This window comes from Ambystoma mexicanum, chromosome 9, assembly GCF_040938575.1.
Source record: "Ambystoma mexicanum isolate Mex_15411 chromosome 9, UKY_AmexF1_1, whole genome shotgun sequence".
Taxonomy (NCBI): domain Eukaryota; kingdom Metazoa; phylum Chordata; class Amphibia; order Caudata; family Ambystomatidae; genus Ambystoma; species Ambystoma mexicanum.
In genome coordinates, this window is record NC_090931.1 from 1,294,467,690 (window position 1) to 1,294,484,560 (window position 16,871).

The window sequence follows — 16,871 nt, forward strand, 5'->3', positions numbered from 1 at the left end:
CTCTGGACCCTACACACATGATCTGATTGATGCACTAACACCTATATGATGTGTGTATATAGTCTACCTCACTAACCAATCCTGATCCATGTTAGGTTTTTAGGGTGTATCTTTATTTTGTAATGTCATGCAACATTAAAACTGGACGACAGGCTCAAGATCGATGAGCGAGTGTTGGGGAATGCTGCATTCTTCATATCTCAATCAATCCCAAAATTAAGAAAAATGTAATAAAAAATGAAATTTGATTTAACATGTCATCTAGTGCTTGAATAATTTCTTAGAAAACTTGAGAGGAGAAAGTATTAAGGAACAAGAATGGAATGAAATTGGTTCAACCTATTTTTTGGATTGTAAATAATTATTTCTGGAACTTGGCGCATTAAGAAGAGTACCAGTAACAATTAGTTATATACAAAGTTTAATGACCCAGAGTGACATTGTGAACACGCAAATTTAATCTAAAGACTGTTCAAATTCCCCTACAAAAACCGGCTTAAGTCTGCAATAATGCCCATATCTGTATACCATAATTCCAGATGCCGTTTAACTTTTTCCATGTATTTTCGCAAGGACATATATTAACAAAACCCTGTGATAATTTTGTGGGCCATTTCTGACACCGTTTCTAAATAGAACCATTTCTGCCCCTCTTCAGCTGATGAGAAAGAGTTGCAAAATATTTAATCAATTGAACAATTTTTTGCCCAACGTTCAGGTACATTTAAAAATATATCAGCAGGAATGCAATGTAATCTTGCAGTTTTCTTTTTTTTTTGAGACTGCATTAATTGCCTCAGTTACGGTAAAACATAACAAAGTAGTAACAAAAGGTTGTATCTTCACCACAACTCCCTGATATTAAACAAAGTCCATTTTATAGGAGGAATACAGATTACTCAAAAGCAAATTCTAGCAAACGTATGATTTATTGGAATCATGTGGGTTAATGTCTCCCAAAGATCCTTTAGTGTCATTGTGCCAAAATGCCATTTGATGTTAGCGATGAACCAGAAGAATGACTCGGATGAGTGGGAGTCCTGTTCAAGGACTTTATTTAAAATAAAGAGATCAAACGCCTAGCTTGCCCTGTTTCTTTGAGGGAAATTCCCTACCTAGCAAAGTAAAAACTACGGTTGGATGTTAACGTCCGAATTAAAATTCTTGAGTGCGAATCCTAACCACTACCACTCTTGACAAAACATCTAACTAAAAAAGGAATTGTGAGGCTTTGGTATAAGAGCCTCAACATGGCTTTTGTCCAACCCAGTTTATGCTTGGTTGGTTACAATCATCGAAAGTTCCTCTTTTCACATAGGAAAATCTTCCCAGTCGTGGTATGAAGTTATGGGGTTCACTCTCCCCTTTTAACAAAGAAAAATGTCTTTGTGTGAGGATTTCCCTTCCTCCAGGATTTCTTGGAAACAGAATTACTTCGTGCTTTACCACCTTTGAGGGGTTGGAACTCTGTTAGTCTTGTAATCCTCAGTGTAAGGGTGAAAAAGTGCAAGTCTGGCACAGTGGTGGTATGTTTGCTGGCAAAGACTTTTATTTATATATAAAAATAAAGAAAAGGAAAACCTGTCTTGCCCTATTTCTATGAGGGGTTGCCCTACCCCAACAAAAATACGAAGGATTCAGTCAGGATGTCCATTAAAGTAAAATGTCCTCCATCCTGTGTCCTAACCTATTTACGTCCCTTGCACTCTAGACTAACTAAGGGAAAACTGGGCATCTTCTTGATCCAGAAGGAGGCTTCTCTCATTCTGGATATAGATTCAAATGTTCTGTTCTTAATGAAAAAGCACATTCAGTGGCTCTTTAACTTAACTGTTCTTAACGTTGGACGCTCCTCCACATGTATACAAAATACAACAGGATTTAACAGGGAATTGTCTCCCCTCTTTCTTTTCCCCATCTATATGTCCTACAAAGAAAAAACACAGGTCCCAAGTATCTAGGGAGGGGTGGGGAGAGTCTGTTCTTTCACCAATGTAAAATCAAGTCTGGTTCACTAACCTGCCAGACTTGACTTTATATCTTAGAATTCCAGAAAATGTCTCTTCTTTTGTTAATGGCCCTCAACCCCTTGTTTTTGCTTCTTGCACATAGTTCTTTCTTATGTGAGTCCCAGACCTCTCTGGGCTGTCTTGGGATCTCCCCAACCTGTTTGGTAGCGTGTTTCACTTTTTTGTGTGGGTCCCAGACCCCTTTATATTATCTCGAGATCTCCCGGACTTGCTCTGGGCCCCAGCCCGTTGACTGTGTGCTTCTTTGGACTTACCTGGGTCCTTGACCCTGTGTGCTGCTTTTGTGGGGTCGCCTGACTTCACATGGGTCCCAGAACCTGGTGTGCTGCTTTTGTGGGCCCTCTGCCCTTGCTTCACTCAGTGTCCAAATGAACAAACCTGATGTACTATTCCACATAGGATATTTTGTTAAGTTCGTTTTAGTTTTTACAGTTCATTCTCTATCCCTTTCTGCCTCTCAGGATACTGGTACGCATTCTTTTAATCTATTTGGTCCCTGTGTTCCACCAGCCGGCCCAACCCTTCCCCTACCTTCGATAAATGTTGTTGGGATCTCCAGTCTGTCTTGGGAGTAGAGCTGGGCTTCTGCACTGCTTCTGAGTTCAGCAACCTGCACTCGGTAGCTCTGCAATGGTAGGCTCTCTCTTGTGTCTTCGGCTGTGTGCCTTCTCCCGGTTTTGGCTTCGCCAGTCCGGTTTCTTCTCTCCCCCCCACCCCCTGTCACCAGACAGGCCCCTACTCTATGTAGTTAGTGGGGACACTCGTCCCTCTTCCACAGCGTCTCATTCTCTGCTCTTCGGGTCTCTCACCAGAGAACCAGCGTGTGGTTCCTCGCTCCTACAGGGCTGGCTTGACAAGGTACACAGTCATTCCTTGCTTTTTTAACATCAGGGCTGCCTCTAGTAGACTGTACCATGTATGTTGGTTCCGCTGTGGGCTTTTGTCTGCTTGTCTGATCTTCTTTGTGTCAGTGATTGTGTGCACTCCACCTGTGTAAGCCTCACTCTTCCTCGTGCCAGTATGACCTGTATGGGTGAAGTCCTCTACTGTACAGAGAGGCATAGAGGTGTTGGGCACCACAAGGGACTGTGGGTGTTGAGAGGAAAGAGGTGACAGAAATGGAGGGGGTAAATACAGCATTCTCCCAAGGCGATCGTCATTGGTCCCCTCAAGGGTTTCCTTCCCCACGAGATCCACCTGCTGAGTATCACCCCCAGGGGGACTATCGGGTAGTGACCTCGTCTCCCTGGCCTCATGGGAAGGGGCTTCCCTGATGGAAGCAGTGACAATACCCACGGATTCGTCGCATCAGACATGTTGTTTTTCTTTCACCCAAAGTCAGAGTTCAAAATAACTTCTGTGGATTTCTTGGCCTTGATTCAAAGTATTGTTTCTTTCTCTCCTACTTTCATAGCATTTGTACACTCTGGTTATTCCCAATATTAGTACTTTTTCCCCAGATCACTTTTATAGGGTATTTCGACTCAGGTTCCTCAGTTCCCGTAACCTCAATAGTTTTTCCATCGATTTCTCACAATGTTCTTTTTACTCTCAATCTCTTTCATAGGGTATTTGAACATGTGGGTTTCTCCGGCTCCCATAACTTTGATAGCTTTCCCAGCTTGTACTTACAATATGCATACTTTCTAGTGGTAGGCTCTCCGTCGGGTTTCTCAGTCTCCCGTAACCTCAACGGCTTTGCCTGTTGCTACTTGGCTCAGTAACTACAGTCCGACCTGTCTGGAGCTTGGTGTCCCTTAATATAATATGGGACCACATTGTGCAATTTAGCACAATGAGATTTAAAGCACATAAGCTTCATATAAAGTGGAAAAAGGCTCTTGAATTTGGAATCCAATGTGAGGGGATACAGTAGTTTTGAACACTCACGCATACAAATAAACATGCACACATTCTTGTTCCGAAAACCTCGCTGGCCGAGGGAGAAAGTATTGGTTGGCAGAAAGACAGCTGCAACGACATGGGAACAGCTATTTGGATGTGAAATAGAATGAAAAGCATGAGCCCAAGGTTTGGCTTGGAAATTGTTGTGCATGTGGCTGAAGAAGCACAAGCAATGTCAATCTAGGGTTAGTGGCTAAAACTGAAAAAGGGTGACTGAGAGCATAGATGACCGCTGGCCTATGGGAAGGTCAAATAGATTAGCAGCTAAAACATTATAATGGGAACAGTGGGCAAATGGATTGAACTGGTAGTCGAGGACAATGAGAAGGCGAGAGGACTCCAAGAATAAATTATTAGTGTCAGAGTACTTGGAGAAACAAGTTAATGCCCGATCAACGAAACCTTTCTTTAGCTCTCCATAGCATGATGCAGTGTCCATGCATAAACCGTGCTTGTCAGATTTAGCATTGCAGGTCTGTGACCAAGTGACAGCTGTACTAGAAATGTTGTATGCTATGTTAGGGTTGTGTGTCTTGCCAGAAAAACAAAAGAAGATGGTTGGGCTTGTATTTTCTGTTCATGAAATGTGTACGTCTAAGGGGATGGTGCCACAGTGAAGGCAGCCAATGAGATTGTGGGGATTGGATTTCCTTGTATAGGGCTAACCCATTTGTATTTTGGGTAATGACTTTTAAGGGAATATGAGGGAAATGTTATTTGGTTCAGGATGACTCGGGCTATTCAATCTCCAAGGAGTTGTCTAGCTTCTCTCCCAATAGCAGTTGTAAAATAAACTTGGTTTAATGACATTGTGGATTCACTTCTTGAGAGGTGGTATTTTAGAGAACAGAGATCCAAGCTCGGCTCAGACACTTTCATTCTGGGACCATATACGCATCAGTCTGAGATAACCTTCGGGCTGGCGAGAGAGTGTCGTGCCTGCTGGGGGTAAGCTAGGGGTAGGAGTCTGTACCCATACAATGCTGGCTGTTTCTCACCCACAGGTTTTACCCTTTCAGACTGCAGCGGTTCAAATAGTTTGTATGACTTCACCATTTGCTAGTTTTGGATGCTTGATCATATTTAATGGGTATTTATAATGCGTCTATATACAGTGTGTTTTCCCGCAGCCATTCTCTGTCAAAATGCTGCAAGCCTTGTTTGTTTGTTTATTTTATTTGTATAGCGCTCCAAACCCAGGGGTAGAAGGGCGCTTGAGAATATGGTTACAGCGTTGAGAAGTATCTTTGTGTTACTTACTTCGTACATACTTATAATATATACATATATATACAGTCATCAATAAACAGAGCACATACAATACGCACAATATACAATTTTCAATATAAATGCAGTACCTAAACCTGTTACCGCACAGGGGAGTAAGGTCTGGTGTTAATGGGGCTATTCTTTGTTTAGGAGCCAGCTGATGACCTGCTTCCTGAAGATCTGGAAGGATTCGATAGTTTTGATGTTGAGAGGTAGGGTGTTCCAGAGTTGGGGGGCAAGTACTGTGAAGCTTGCTCCTCCAGCTCTTTTTAGGTGGAACCTGGGCACTGTCAAGCATAGAGTGTTGGAGGATCTGGTGGATCGGGTAGCAGGTTTCATGGTGAATCTATTAGCTAGATATGGTGGTGCTAGGTGATTGAGGGACTTGTACGTGAGGCAAATGGTTTTTAGGTCGGTTTTTTTTTTTGGCGTATGGATAGCTATTTCCAGGCTTTCCCTATTTTCTTCAATAAATAGGGCTTCAAACGCTGTACAATGGTCGGCCATTTGGAATAAAACGGGGGAACTTTGAAAGTTACTTTGACCAAAGGATACAGTTTTATTTTCTAAAAATAACTCGCTTGAATGAAGTGCATTTCTGAGGTCATAATTCACCGTATTTACGATTTGAGATTTGAAAATGTGTAAAGAGCAGACCTTTAAGTCGGGGAAACGGGATGCAGTCTTCTGTTTATTTACCCTACACTAGAGAAAGGGAGCAACTAAAATGAGTCACAGGCTGTATATTTAAACACGGGAGTGAACAGCAGAAATGACCAGTTGCTGATGTACACATAAGGGCGTAATTGTGTGTAGTGTAGGGGTTCCCCATGTCTTTAAAAGTGAAACTAGTTTATGTGATAATGCGTTGCTTCATTCGCAGCTTTAAGTCTGTTTTCAATGGATATTTTCATTAAAAAAACATTATGCTTTGCACATACTTTTCTCAGAGCGCACAATGATTTCCTATGCATTTTAGGACGAAAATATACGTCCTTGCCACTTAAGCGGATATCAAGATTGAAGGCGATTTATCTTTTGTATTACTTTAATTTGTAATCATTGCTACGGTTTACTTTATGCACAAAACAATGTAGATGTTGGTCCTGTCATTGCGCAATGAAATCTCTGGGCTGAAAGACTTTAGACTTTATTCCTGTGAGGCCATTCTGTCTGCCAGTCGTGTCCTGCCACTGGTTGGCCTGCCTCATTGGCACACCCGTTTCATCTACAGGGCACTGATCTGTGCTGAAAGGGGACATTCAAAAGCTACTGAGGTCCTATGAAAGGAGGGTGTTTGCAAAAAAGGGGAGCATACAAATGTAGGCCACACTGATTGTTGCCTATATCTAATAAATACTAACTGTACCTTTTTAGCATTTGAGGGGACTTATGAAAGGGCCAGGCGATTGAGAGGATTTCCTTCATGTGCCGAATGGCTGCCAATCAATGCATGGTTCCCAGAGGATGCGGTTTTTAATGTACAGGGCCTTTGGTGACACTTATAATGCAGATAAGTCTTGGGTAAAACTTGCCCTTGAACAGGTAAAGGAACCCAGAACGCAGAATAAGAAAATAATTTTTCCTGCCTTTTACAAATAAATTCTTATTATACATACATGTACAATGATTTCAAATAAATGTTTGGCATAAAAGGTAAATATCAAACCTTTGAGAACAGGATTGCAAGATGGCCGCTGAGTAGAAAGGACGTGCTCATGATCGCTCTGTCCGAAGCAAATTGGCCAAGTCGAGATATAGAGACCAAGGTGGCCCCCTTTGTACACTATAGACATCCGGATAGGACCACACCAATCCCCCACCCCAGCGAGTGGTGGCACAGAAACAAGACGCGGGGTGAGCAGAGCGAAGCGTGCCCCGCCCTACTCATCTTGTAGTCAGGCGGCCCCCAGTGGAAAGCCTCCCACATGTGCTCAGTTTTCAATCCTAGCTGGAACCATATCAGGCCGGGGCAAGTCGAGTTAAATCAATTGAAAACACGGGGACAAGTGTAGAGGTGAGGGCCCGGATGGGACAGGAGAGAAATAAAAAACAGGCTGTAGGAAAAAGATCAAGCGCAACTCGGCCACAGAAAGCAACTCCTAGTTGCATAGATCTGAAAGTGGGAAACCTCCTGCTCGGAAATGGGTATAATTTCACCTGCTTTTTGCAGTAAAGCACGTGCTGCATTCTAAAGCAACTGGCCTACAGAAGGGTACTGTACACAGCACAGCGCTCCAAGGGAGCCATAAATAGTGACAGCAGAATTGCTCAAGAGAAAGGGGATATTCAGCAAACACAAGACTGGAAAAGCATCTTGGAAATCACTGCAAATCCTTCGGCGGCCAGTTGTATGGGCACCTGCATTCAACCACAGAGACAAGTCAAAAACACAGCACATTAAAGGGTGGCCCTTTCCCACAGAAAGCAATACATTTACTGCCCATAACAAAAGACCTATGTCAGGCACAAGGAAGAACAGTACTCAACTGGGACAAACGGACTCTCAGCAAAAACAACCCATATCCTTGGACTCGCTTTGGGTAAAAAAACAAAAGCCCGACTGGGCCCTTAGTCAAACCAAAACCACAGGAGCAGCTGGTAATACAACTGTGAGCATCGGATATGGCGTCATCCAAGGAAGACTTTTTGAAAGGTTTTCAGGAATTTCAAGACAAATTTGCCTCCTTTTCAGCAACAGTTTTCTACTTTTCCTTTGGAAATAAAAGGGGCACTCTCTGATTTCAGCAAAGAAATGTCTACTCTCTGAAAGGGTGGATATCAACGAGCGCGCAATTCAGGAATTGACAGAGGGGAGCAGGCAATCTGATATCGCTGTAGAAAAATTGTCTAGAATGATAACCTGGAATTGCAGTATGAAGACCTCGAGAATCGCTCAAGGCGCTCCAACAATCGAATAAAGTATCTTCAAGGAACAGTGTTGGACTCAGATCTGAAAGAAACAGTCATTCGTATATTCGCAGATTATAACTGAAAATGACCCTACAAATATTCTCCTGGACAGGGTTCACAGAACCAGGTATCTGCCCCTGTGATGTACTTGCAGACTGTGCAATTTTCCCACAAAAAGACCAAATACTAAGGGAGGCGAGAACGGCAGCTACGATCATGTACAATGGAACAGAGATTCAGCTGTACCAGGACCTGTCCAGGTTGACCCTCCAAAAAAGCATGGACATTTACGCTGTGGTAAACACTCTTCATAAATGTGGAATCGGGTACAGATGGACCTTTCCCCTTGGTTTAACTTCAACTTGGATAGCAGACAACAAAGGATCACATCAAAGGAGTCCGGTATGGCACTACTACACATTGAGGAGGATACCCAAGCAGATTTCCCAGAAGAGGCGCTCAGGCTACATCGGAGCAACAGATGGCAAGTTTCAAGGCAGGAGAACGGACTTCCATGAATCGGCAAAAGCGGAATCCTAGAGGCCCTCAAAAAGAAGACTGGAGATCTCGATTTAGGGGCCCTTCTTACAAATCCGGCACTCTGCGAAGTCACTGATTTCAACAACAACTTTTTGAAACATAAACTTGGCTAAAGTAAACAACGATAAGCCGATCGGACGGACCGCAACATCTTGGACTCTATCTGTTAAGGTAACACATGGGGAGCTAGGACTATCCGCACATTGCCCTGGGATGAAGGGTGTGTTGCAGCAGGGGGAGATGGTCCCGGAATACAATAGGTACTGTGCCCCACACCAGGGAACTATTCAAGGGAACAGAAGAGAAGGGAAGAGGGTGGGGAGGGGGACTGTTAACAAAGTAAGTATAGATGTTAAGAAAATAATAAGGGAGGAGGGACAAACAGTTAAGCGAGGGGGTGATGCCCATTTCGCAGATAAATCATTTTGATGTTGTGACAGAAATGTGCTCAAATGTATCAAGGTCGAGGTGTAGAACTAACACAGAATATAATTCAAAGCTTATCTTGGAATGTGAGGGGTCTTAATTCCCCAGAGAAGCGCAGGAAAGTTGAATCCTTCTTGAGGCGTCACCAACCGGATTTGGTGGCGTTCCAAGAATCTCTCATCCGGAAAGTGGATAAGGGTACATTTTGCTCATGACAATACCCGATTATTCTATAGGTGACAGCAGAAAGCAAAGTTGCAGGTGTGCTAATTGCCCTAAAGCAAGGAGCAGAGATCCAGGTTGTTTGAACGCAGCTCCATAAGGAGGTCAGATTCGTATTTGCGATTTAAAAGTTGATGGCTGTGAAAATGACAGTAGCTTCAATATATGCCCCAAATACAGGCCAGGATGGCATTTTGAAATACATTGTGGGGCAACTAGAAGCATTTATGGAAGGTGAATTATTGATACTGGGGGACTTTAATATATCTTGGGATCCAGACCGGGATCGCAGCAGGTTAACACGGAATGTCACACATTCCCCATCGGTAGCCCTGAAAAAGACTCGTAGATTTATTTATAGTAGATGCCTGGAGTACCTTGAAGGGGGAAGAAAAGGGATATTCTTCTTCCACGTACACTGATCATTCTCCCAGATAGATTACGCATGGATTTCCACTTCACTCCTCAGATTAATCTCTGAAATTATGACCCATACAATTATCCTTTCAGATTACGCCCCAATCCTGTTAAAATAAACTATGGTCATGGAGATTCCCGCTGGCGTTACTACAAGACCAGGTTATTAAGGAAGATACTTCTGGGCAAATGGGGGAATTTTTTTAATTAAACCAGGAGGGCGAGATTGCAATGAATACCACCTGGGACGCCTTGCTAAGCTGAGAGGGTTTCTCATAGCAGCGGAGGCTAACAGAACAAAGCAAAGTATAGCTTTAGAACTTGAATTAGAGGGGGAATTAGCACACTTTTTAAAGAAAATGGAGACGAATGCGGGCCCATTGATACAGAAGGAGTTTAGGACAGTGGCAGGTAAATGAAACCTTCATACAACCAAGAAAGCAGAGAAAGCCCTTTTCTAAAACAAAAATATTACATAAAAGCCAATAAAATGGACCGTCAATTAGCAAGTAAGCTTCGGCCAGGGAGCAGCATCAAGGATTATTCAACAGATTAAACTGCCCTCAGGGGAGCTTACTTCTGTAACTACTAATATAATCCAACAATTTCACTCCTTCTATTCTAATTTGTATAAATCAGAAGCTCCAGTTACACATTCGCAAAAAGATTACTTGGGGTCGGTTACCATTCCTCAACTGATGCCGATTGACAGCCAGTTATTGGAAGCACCTATAACTGAGGATGAGGTACTCAGAGTTATCAGGGATCTTACTTTGAACAAATCACAAGGTCCAGGTGGCTTCCTAGCTAGGTTCTACAAAACATTTATCATCTTATTAGCCCCTACGTTGACCAAATTATATAACTCTTTCACAGACACAGGCCAAATTTCCCCTTCCATGGATGAAAATAATTCTCTTCCCAAAACCGGGCAAAGATCTAATTAATTGTAGGTCGTATTGCCCAATAGCCTTAATTAATATAGATGCAAACATTTTTACCAAGGTGCTGGCTAACTGCTTGGTGGATTTTATGCCTTCCCTTATTCACCCAGACCAGACAGGTTTCATAAAACCCAGGCAGACGAATGACAATATCCGAAGACTGTGCCATATTTTGGAGAAAGTGGAAAAGAAGCAGATCCCAGCAGTGCTCGTCTCTTATCGACGCGGAAAAGGATTTTGACTGCGTGGAATGGCCATTTTAAGAAAACATTTAATTAAAATGGGATTTGGACCGAAATGTATAGGCATGATTAAACCTAATTATAATAACCCAACCGCATTGTTGTCTATAAACGGCCATATATATCCCCTTATTTATTTACAACAGGGAAGCAAACAAGGTTGCCCAATGTCACCCCTGCTATATACACTCCACTTAAAACCACTATTGGCAACATTTCGACAGACAAAGGCTATAAAGGGGATACATTATGCCGATGACATATTACTGATAGTATTAGCTCACTACAGACAGCCACACTGGAATTATATAACTTTGGCAAGGTGGCATGATTAAAGATTAATGTAGCCATATCAGAGATCTTAAATTTATCCCGGTCACCTTTGGAAATGCAGGACCTATAAGAACTCGCCCAACTGGGTTGGGCGCCACCGGGAATAGAATTACTTGTGGTGGTAATAACCTCTACACTTAAAGGTTTATATGTAGCCAACTATCCCATATTGTTAAATGTAATAGAAGAGCAGTTAAAGAGGTGGGATCCCTTTACCATCTCTTGGTTGGGTAGAACAAATTCAATAAAAAAAGGAATGGAAACTTGCAGGTTGTGTAAAACATAGGGATATATGAATATATATAGCATGCAACCTTACTCCAAGATTGCTTAATCTTCTTATCTTGCTGATACCCAGGGTATGCCTGTAACCAGTACCTTGGCCATAACTCACTAAGTCTACTCCTTTCCTCTATTGCTTCCACTATGCCTTTGTAACCTTGTATGTATTTAACCCTTCCCACTGTTTGTAACCAGTGAAGATGTCTAAGTAACCTACACCATGATGCATGGGCATGTAACAAATGTAATACATACATAAATAAATATGTTTCAGGGGGAGGAGGTGAAACCATTTACACAATGTAAGCAAGAGTTGGGTATACCTGAAAACTCAAGATTTCAATATTTTCAAGTCAGACACTGGATTTTTGCCCCACCATTGCAGGCCTCAGCGGTAAGAGTTCACACCCCTGGAAAATGTTGTGACATCAGATCTGGGGGACAACGCCTTTATCTCGAACTTACATAAGCTGACGGGGGAGGAAGAAGGTAAAGGAACGCCTAGCTATGGGCAACGCTAGCAAACCATCCTGGGGAAGATATTTCAGACTTAGAGTGGGTAAATCTGTGGAAAACAATTCCCAAACTCACCAGCTCAATACAGATCAGAGCCTTCTAGTACAAAATAATGGTACAATGACACTACACCCCAGCTCGGCTGGGGAAAATGAAACTATCACTGTCGGATAAATGTTGGGATTGCGGAGGGGTGGGTCAATGGGAACATGTATGGTGGAGCTGCTCATTCTTGACTCAGTCTTGGGAAGCAGTGAATAGGCCCTCTTCCTGCTCCTACCTGCAAGGCAAAAAACCTGGGGGTCATCTTCGACTCCACACTCTCCTTCTCTCCTCACATATCTGACGTCTCTAAGAAGTCACACTACCAGCTGCACCTCCTCAGAGGTATTCTTCCTTTCCTCCCCTTCCCCCAGAAGCTCACTGTCTCCCGAGCCCTGGTTCTCTCGAAGCTGGACTACTGTAACAGCCTCTATCTAAATCTGCCTGCCTCTACTCTCCGCCCTCTGCAACTCATCCAGAACAGGGCTGCGAGACTTGTCCTTGGCCTCAAGCCCAGGCACCGTATCTCTCCAGGACTGAAATCTCTACACTGGCTCCCAGTGGCTGCGAGGATTAAGTTCAAAACCCTCTGCATTGTCCACAAGGCCTTCTGGGCCTGGGGCCTAAATACCTTCAACTCTCTCTTCCTAAATATCTTCCTTCTTGAGCTCTTCGCTCATCCGTCTCCAACTCCCTCAGGGTCAGCCACTTTTCTAAACGAGTTGGGGGTAGATCTCTCTCCGCGGCAGGGGCCTCCCTCTGGAACAGCCTCCGTGCCTCCCTGAAACTTGAGGAGAACCATCTCCGGTTCCGGAAGCACCTCAAAACCTTCCTTTTTGCTTCTGCTTTCTCTCCCCCTCTCCCCTGCTAAATTCTTGACTGAAACTGCACTGAATCTGCAACTGGGCCACTCTCACCGATCTCGGTCCTTGGCCTAGCCTCTCTCCACTTGCACTGCCTCCCTGACAACCCCTGCACTGCGGGTCTGTTCTGTATCCCTAAAGCCCCCCTTCCCAGCACTTGTCTGCACTTACCTTGCACTTGCCACCAGCTGGCCCTTACTATTTGTTATTCTACTTACCCTGTACTGCACGCCCCCCCTCCCCTTTTCCCTTGCACTTTTCCCTTCCCTGTACCCATGCACGATCTGAATGACACCTGGCCTAGTAGGATCGTTGTCTGTTTTTCCTTTGTTCCCCCCTCCCTGCCTCGTCGCGCCTTGAAACACTTGTGTATAGGCGCGTTACAAATGCCATATCATATGATAGACCTGTTCCCCTTGCAAAAGGTAAGATCGCAGCATACATGCCTTTTAATGCTGATGGAGGAGGACTTTAGGCAACAACCAATAGTTACTCAGAAGTCATATGTAATCTTGCATTTGGCGGCAATGTTAGCGATCGCTCAAAATTGAAAACTAAAGAACCCCATCACATTACGGAATGGTTCACCAAAGTATAGAACTTTCTAGCGATGGAATGGATGACGTACTCAATACAGGGGGACCACACCGCTTTCGCCAAGGACTGGAAGAGGTTTTAGACTTTTTGCAAGGACTGCAATGCAATGCACTGTCCGCAGAAACTGCGCATACAAGGCATTGCTTAAGCGTCTTAGAAATGTTGATACATAGTTGATGGTAGTACATTCGACACTAGAGATGTGGCTATTTCACAAAATGGGCAGGGGTGGGGAAGGTGGGAAGGAGGGGGGCTAAAGCTATTTTAGGGGGGGAGGGGAATGTTGTTATTTTTGTACTATATAAGAAATGTCAATAAAAACAAATAAAAAAACAAAAAACCTTTGAGAACATACAATGTATAGCTTTGATATTACAAGCAAAAGTATAGCCACTCAAGGATGCTATTATTGTTTTGCCTTTCTCATATCAAAAAACCGTGACTGTAGTTTTAAAAGATTTATTATTTCAGAAGTTGAAAATGGTAGCACCATTCTAACAGTAATTAAGACAATTACATACCTTTGCATGATTTCATTTAACTTATACAAGTCTCAAAAGAGGAATTATTACTTGTTATCCTTTGTAGGAGTCATTGAATCATGAAGCAAACTTCTCTGAAAGGGACTAGATGCTGTGCAAGTCTGTGTGGTCACAACAGCTGACAAGAACTCCATTGCCTTAGCATTCCGACTCATGCAGGATGGAGGCCTACGCTTCTAACGCGCTGAATACAAAAGATCAAACCCACTTGCTGAACGATGGTACCTGTGCAAGAGACGATGGACACGTTAAGGACCTTTTCCATGAGGATGCCCAGGTAGGCTGGACAATGTAACCACATTTTCTATAAACAACAACAATTAGAAACATATAGCATGTTTTCTACTGTAACAACTTGTCTGAATGAAAAATGTGACTGTGGTGGCCTGGAAGGATGATAGGACGCCTGGAGTACTTCTAGCTATATTTATTGAAGGGATACAAAGGGTGGATAGGTATTGTCCATGTGGGGGCAGGAGCAGTACTCACAGTTGCAGCTAGGGGGCTCCCAGTTACTTCACTGGAGGCAGGGTGTGCACTTGGATGGCACGCTGTAGGCTTCCAAGGCACCCATGAGGCCTCCTATGGCATTGGACTTACGCCCCTGGAAACCTGGCTGCATAGCTCTCTGCAGTTCAAAGTTATCCTGATCTTATCAGGAGCAGCGCTGTCTCAGACTCTTTCCTGGCGCTCCGCCAACCTTCTCGCGGGATCGCGGGTCCCCGCGATGACGCCGGCCTGAGATCACGCAAGATTACGTTCCTGCGAGATCTCTTGAAGTCTCCACAGTGAGCTCTACTATTTTAGGATTTCATTAATCCTGGTCTGACAGGTTCTTCCTGTCAGAATACCCAGTTTGTTCTGCTGCCCTTTACGTGTCTGATGACGTAGTCACTGAAACAACCACAGTATTGCTATGAATAGCTCATAGCCAGTTCGGGAACTCCTCTGCGCAGCTTTCATGCCACCATTTTGTAGATCCTCTGTGACATAAAAAGCGGGAAAACGCTGACGTGAAAGAACCATGAGTGCCCGAACTACACCTCACCAATATTGCCTAATAAGAAGAAAGATGGCGTGTGCTGCGTGTGGTCTCCAGAAGAAAAGACCTGGTATTTCGTTCTTGGTTGCTGCATTGGTGTCCATTATAAAATGTGAGCAAGATTGCTTTGCATGCATTTTTGCTTATCGAAAGGAAAACCTGTTCAGCAGAATAGCCAGCAGGTATGAGGGTGTCGCAACTTCCGATCCATCACGTTTTGGTCGTTGCTATTACTGTATCACGCAGAAACCACTACAGTTGTATCTAATAGGACCTCACGTTGACCTATGGATGCACACAGAAAACAGCCCACTCTTTTTCTGATGTGCAGTATACGTATGTGCACACATGTGGTTCTTCATTTCCCTTAAATCTGTCCGATTCTTTAGTCTTATTACAAATATTTAACAATTGGTACAGTTTGTGGGTATGGTTTTGAATTAAAAACAATCGCATCAACATTTCTAAACAAACTGCAACATTAGCAACAAAATATAAAAGTTCAGTGCCAGGTCATGAGGTGTAAAAATACGCAACGATATTGTTAAATTACATTGCGCCATTGGAACGCTGGGAATTTAATTTGTAGTGGTCACGTTCAAAGCAACCTAGAACGTTAATGGCACTGTATTGATATCGCTGCAGCCTGAAGGCTGAGAAACGCATGTTGTTAACCTCTGACTTGCATTTTTTAGCATCACCCATATAACTACCTCAAGTTATGTCAATGTTCAATTAACCTTAAGCATGACACTTTGCACTACTGTGGTTGCTAAAAAAACATTGTGGCATGCTGAAGCTTAATTGGACATTGACATAACCTGATGTAATTATATGGGTGATACTGACCGACAGATGCAGTAAGATCGACAGATGCAGTAAGATCTTTAGATTGTGTGTAAGGTAAATCTGAAAAAACACATCTTGCTTTCAAATTGTGGTTTAAAATAGAGTGGGCACGGCCAAAGGCTGTGACCACTTAGTGGGTGTAAAAGAAACATATTGAGGGAACAGATACAGTGGACACGGCCGAAGGCCATAGTCAGTGGCACATAAAAAAAACCTTCAAATTCACTGAAAAACCTTTAGATTTATCGCAACTGAACCCTTGAAATTAAGGGGATGTGGGAAGCCATGACCAGCTTAACTCAGCGCATTTTCATTGCAAAGCCCAGGAGCACATACATATTATCAGAGAAGGGACTCACAATGACATACAAAATGGCATTATGGTGGACATAGCATTTATATATATATCATTCAAATTCTGTTTTCACTCAACAGTTTCACTCTGCTGAGGCTTATACATATGTCATGAGAGAAAATTCTATGCCCACTTCATTGATATTTTTAAATACCCATCACTGGCGGAACAGGGGCCCCCGCAGCCCCCGCGGTGCGGTGCGGGGGGCCCCGCGACCACATGGCCTGGGAGGGGGCCCACATGGAGTAAAAAAAAAATATATATTTAAAAAATTGTTTTCACATTGGCATTTATAAAGAAATAATTTCTGTAACAGAAAATATTTCTTTATGAAGGCAGAGTGAAAACACAACGAAACTTTGTTTTTGAAGTCCAGGGCCTGCCCCCACCCCATGACATGAAGACCCTAGGCTGGAAGCCTCCATGTAATGGGGTGGGGGAAGCCCTATGACTTCAAAAATAAATAGTTTATTTTTTAAGTCACTCTGCCTTCATTAAGAAATTATTTCCATTATGGTTCAGTCCTTAACAGAAATAATTTA

At 43.2% G+C, this 16,871-nt stretch overlaps 1 protein-coding gene across 2 annotated transcripts in view; it reads left to right on the forward strand.

The window, feature by feature from the left end:
* The window catches only part of SLC12A8 (solute carrier family 12 member 8), a 652,049-nt gene that overhangs the window by 75,076 nt on the left and 560,102 nt on the right, over positions 1-16,871 (forward strand). For both annotated transcript variants that reach the window (XM_069616644.1, XM_069616643.1), the window contains exon 2: positions 14,130-14,360. In XM_069616644.1, the coding sequence (XP_069472745.1) occupies positions 14,244-14,360 (117 nt within the window). In that variant the 5' untranslated portion in view covers positions 14,130-14,243. The remainder of the gene's footprint in view (positions 1-14,129; positions 14,361-16,871) is intronic.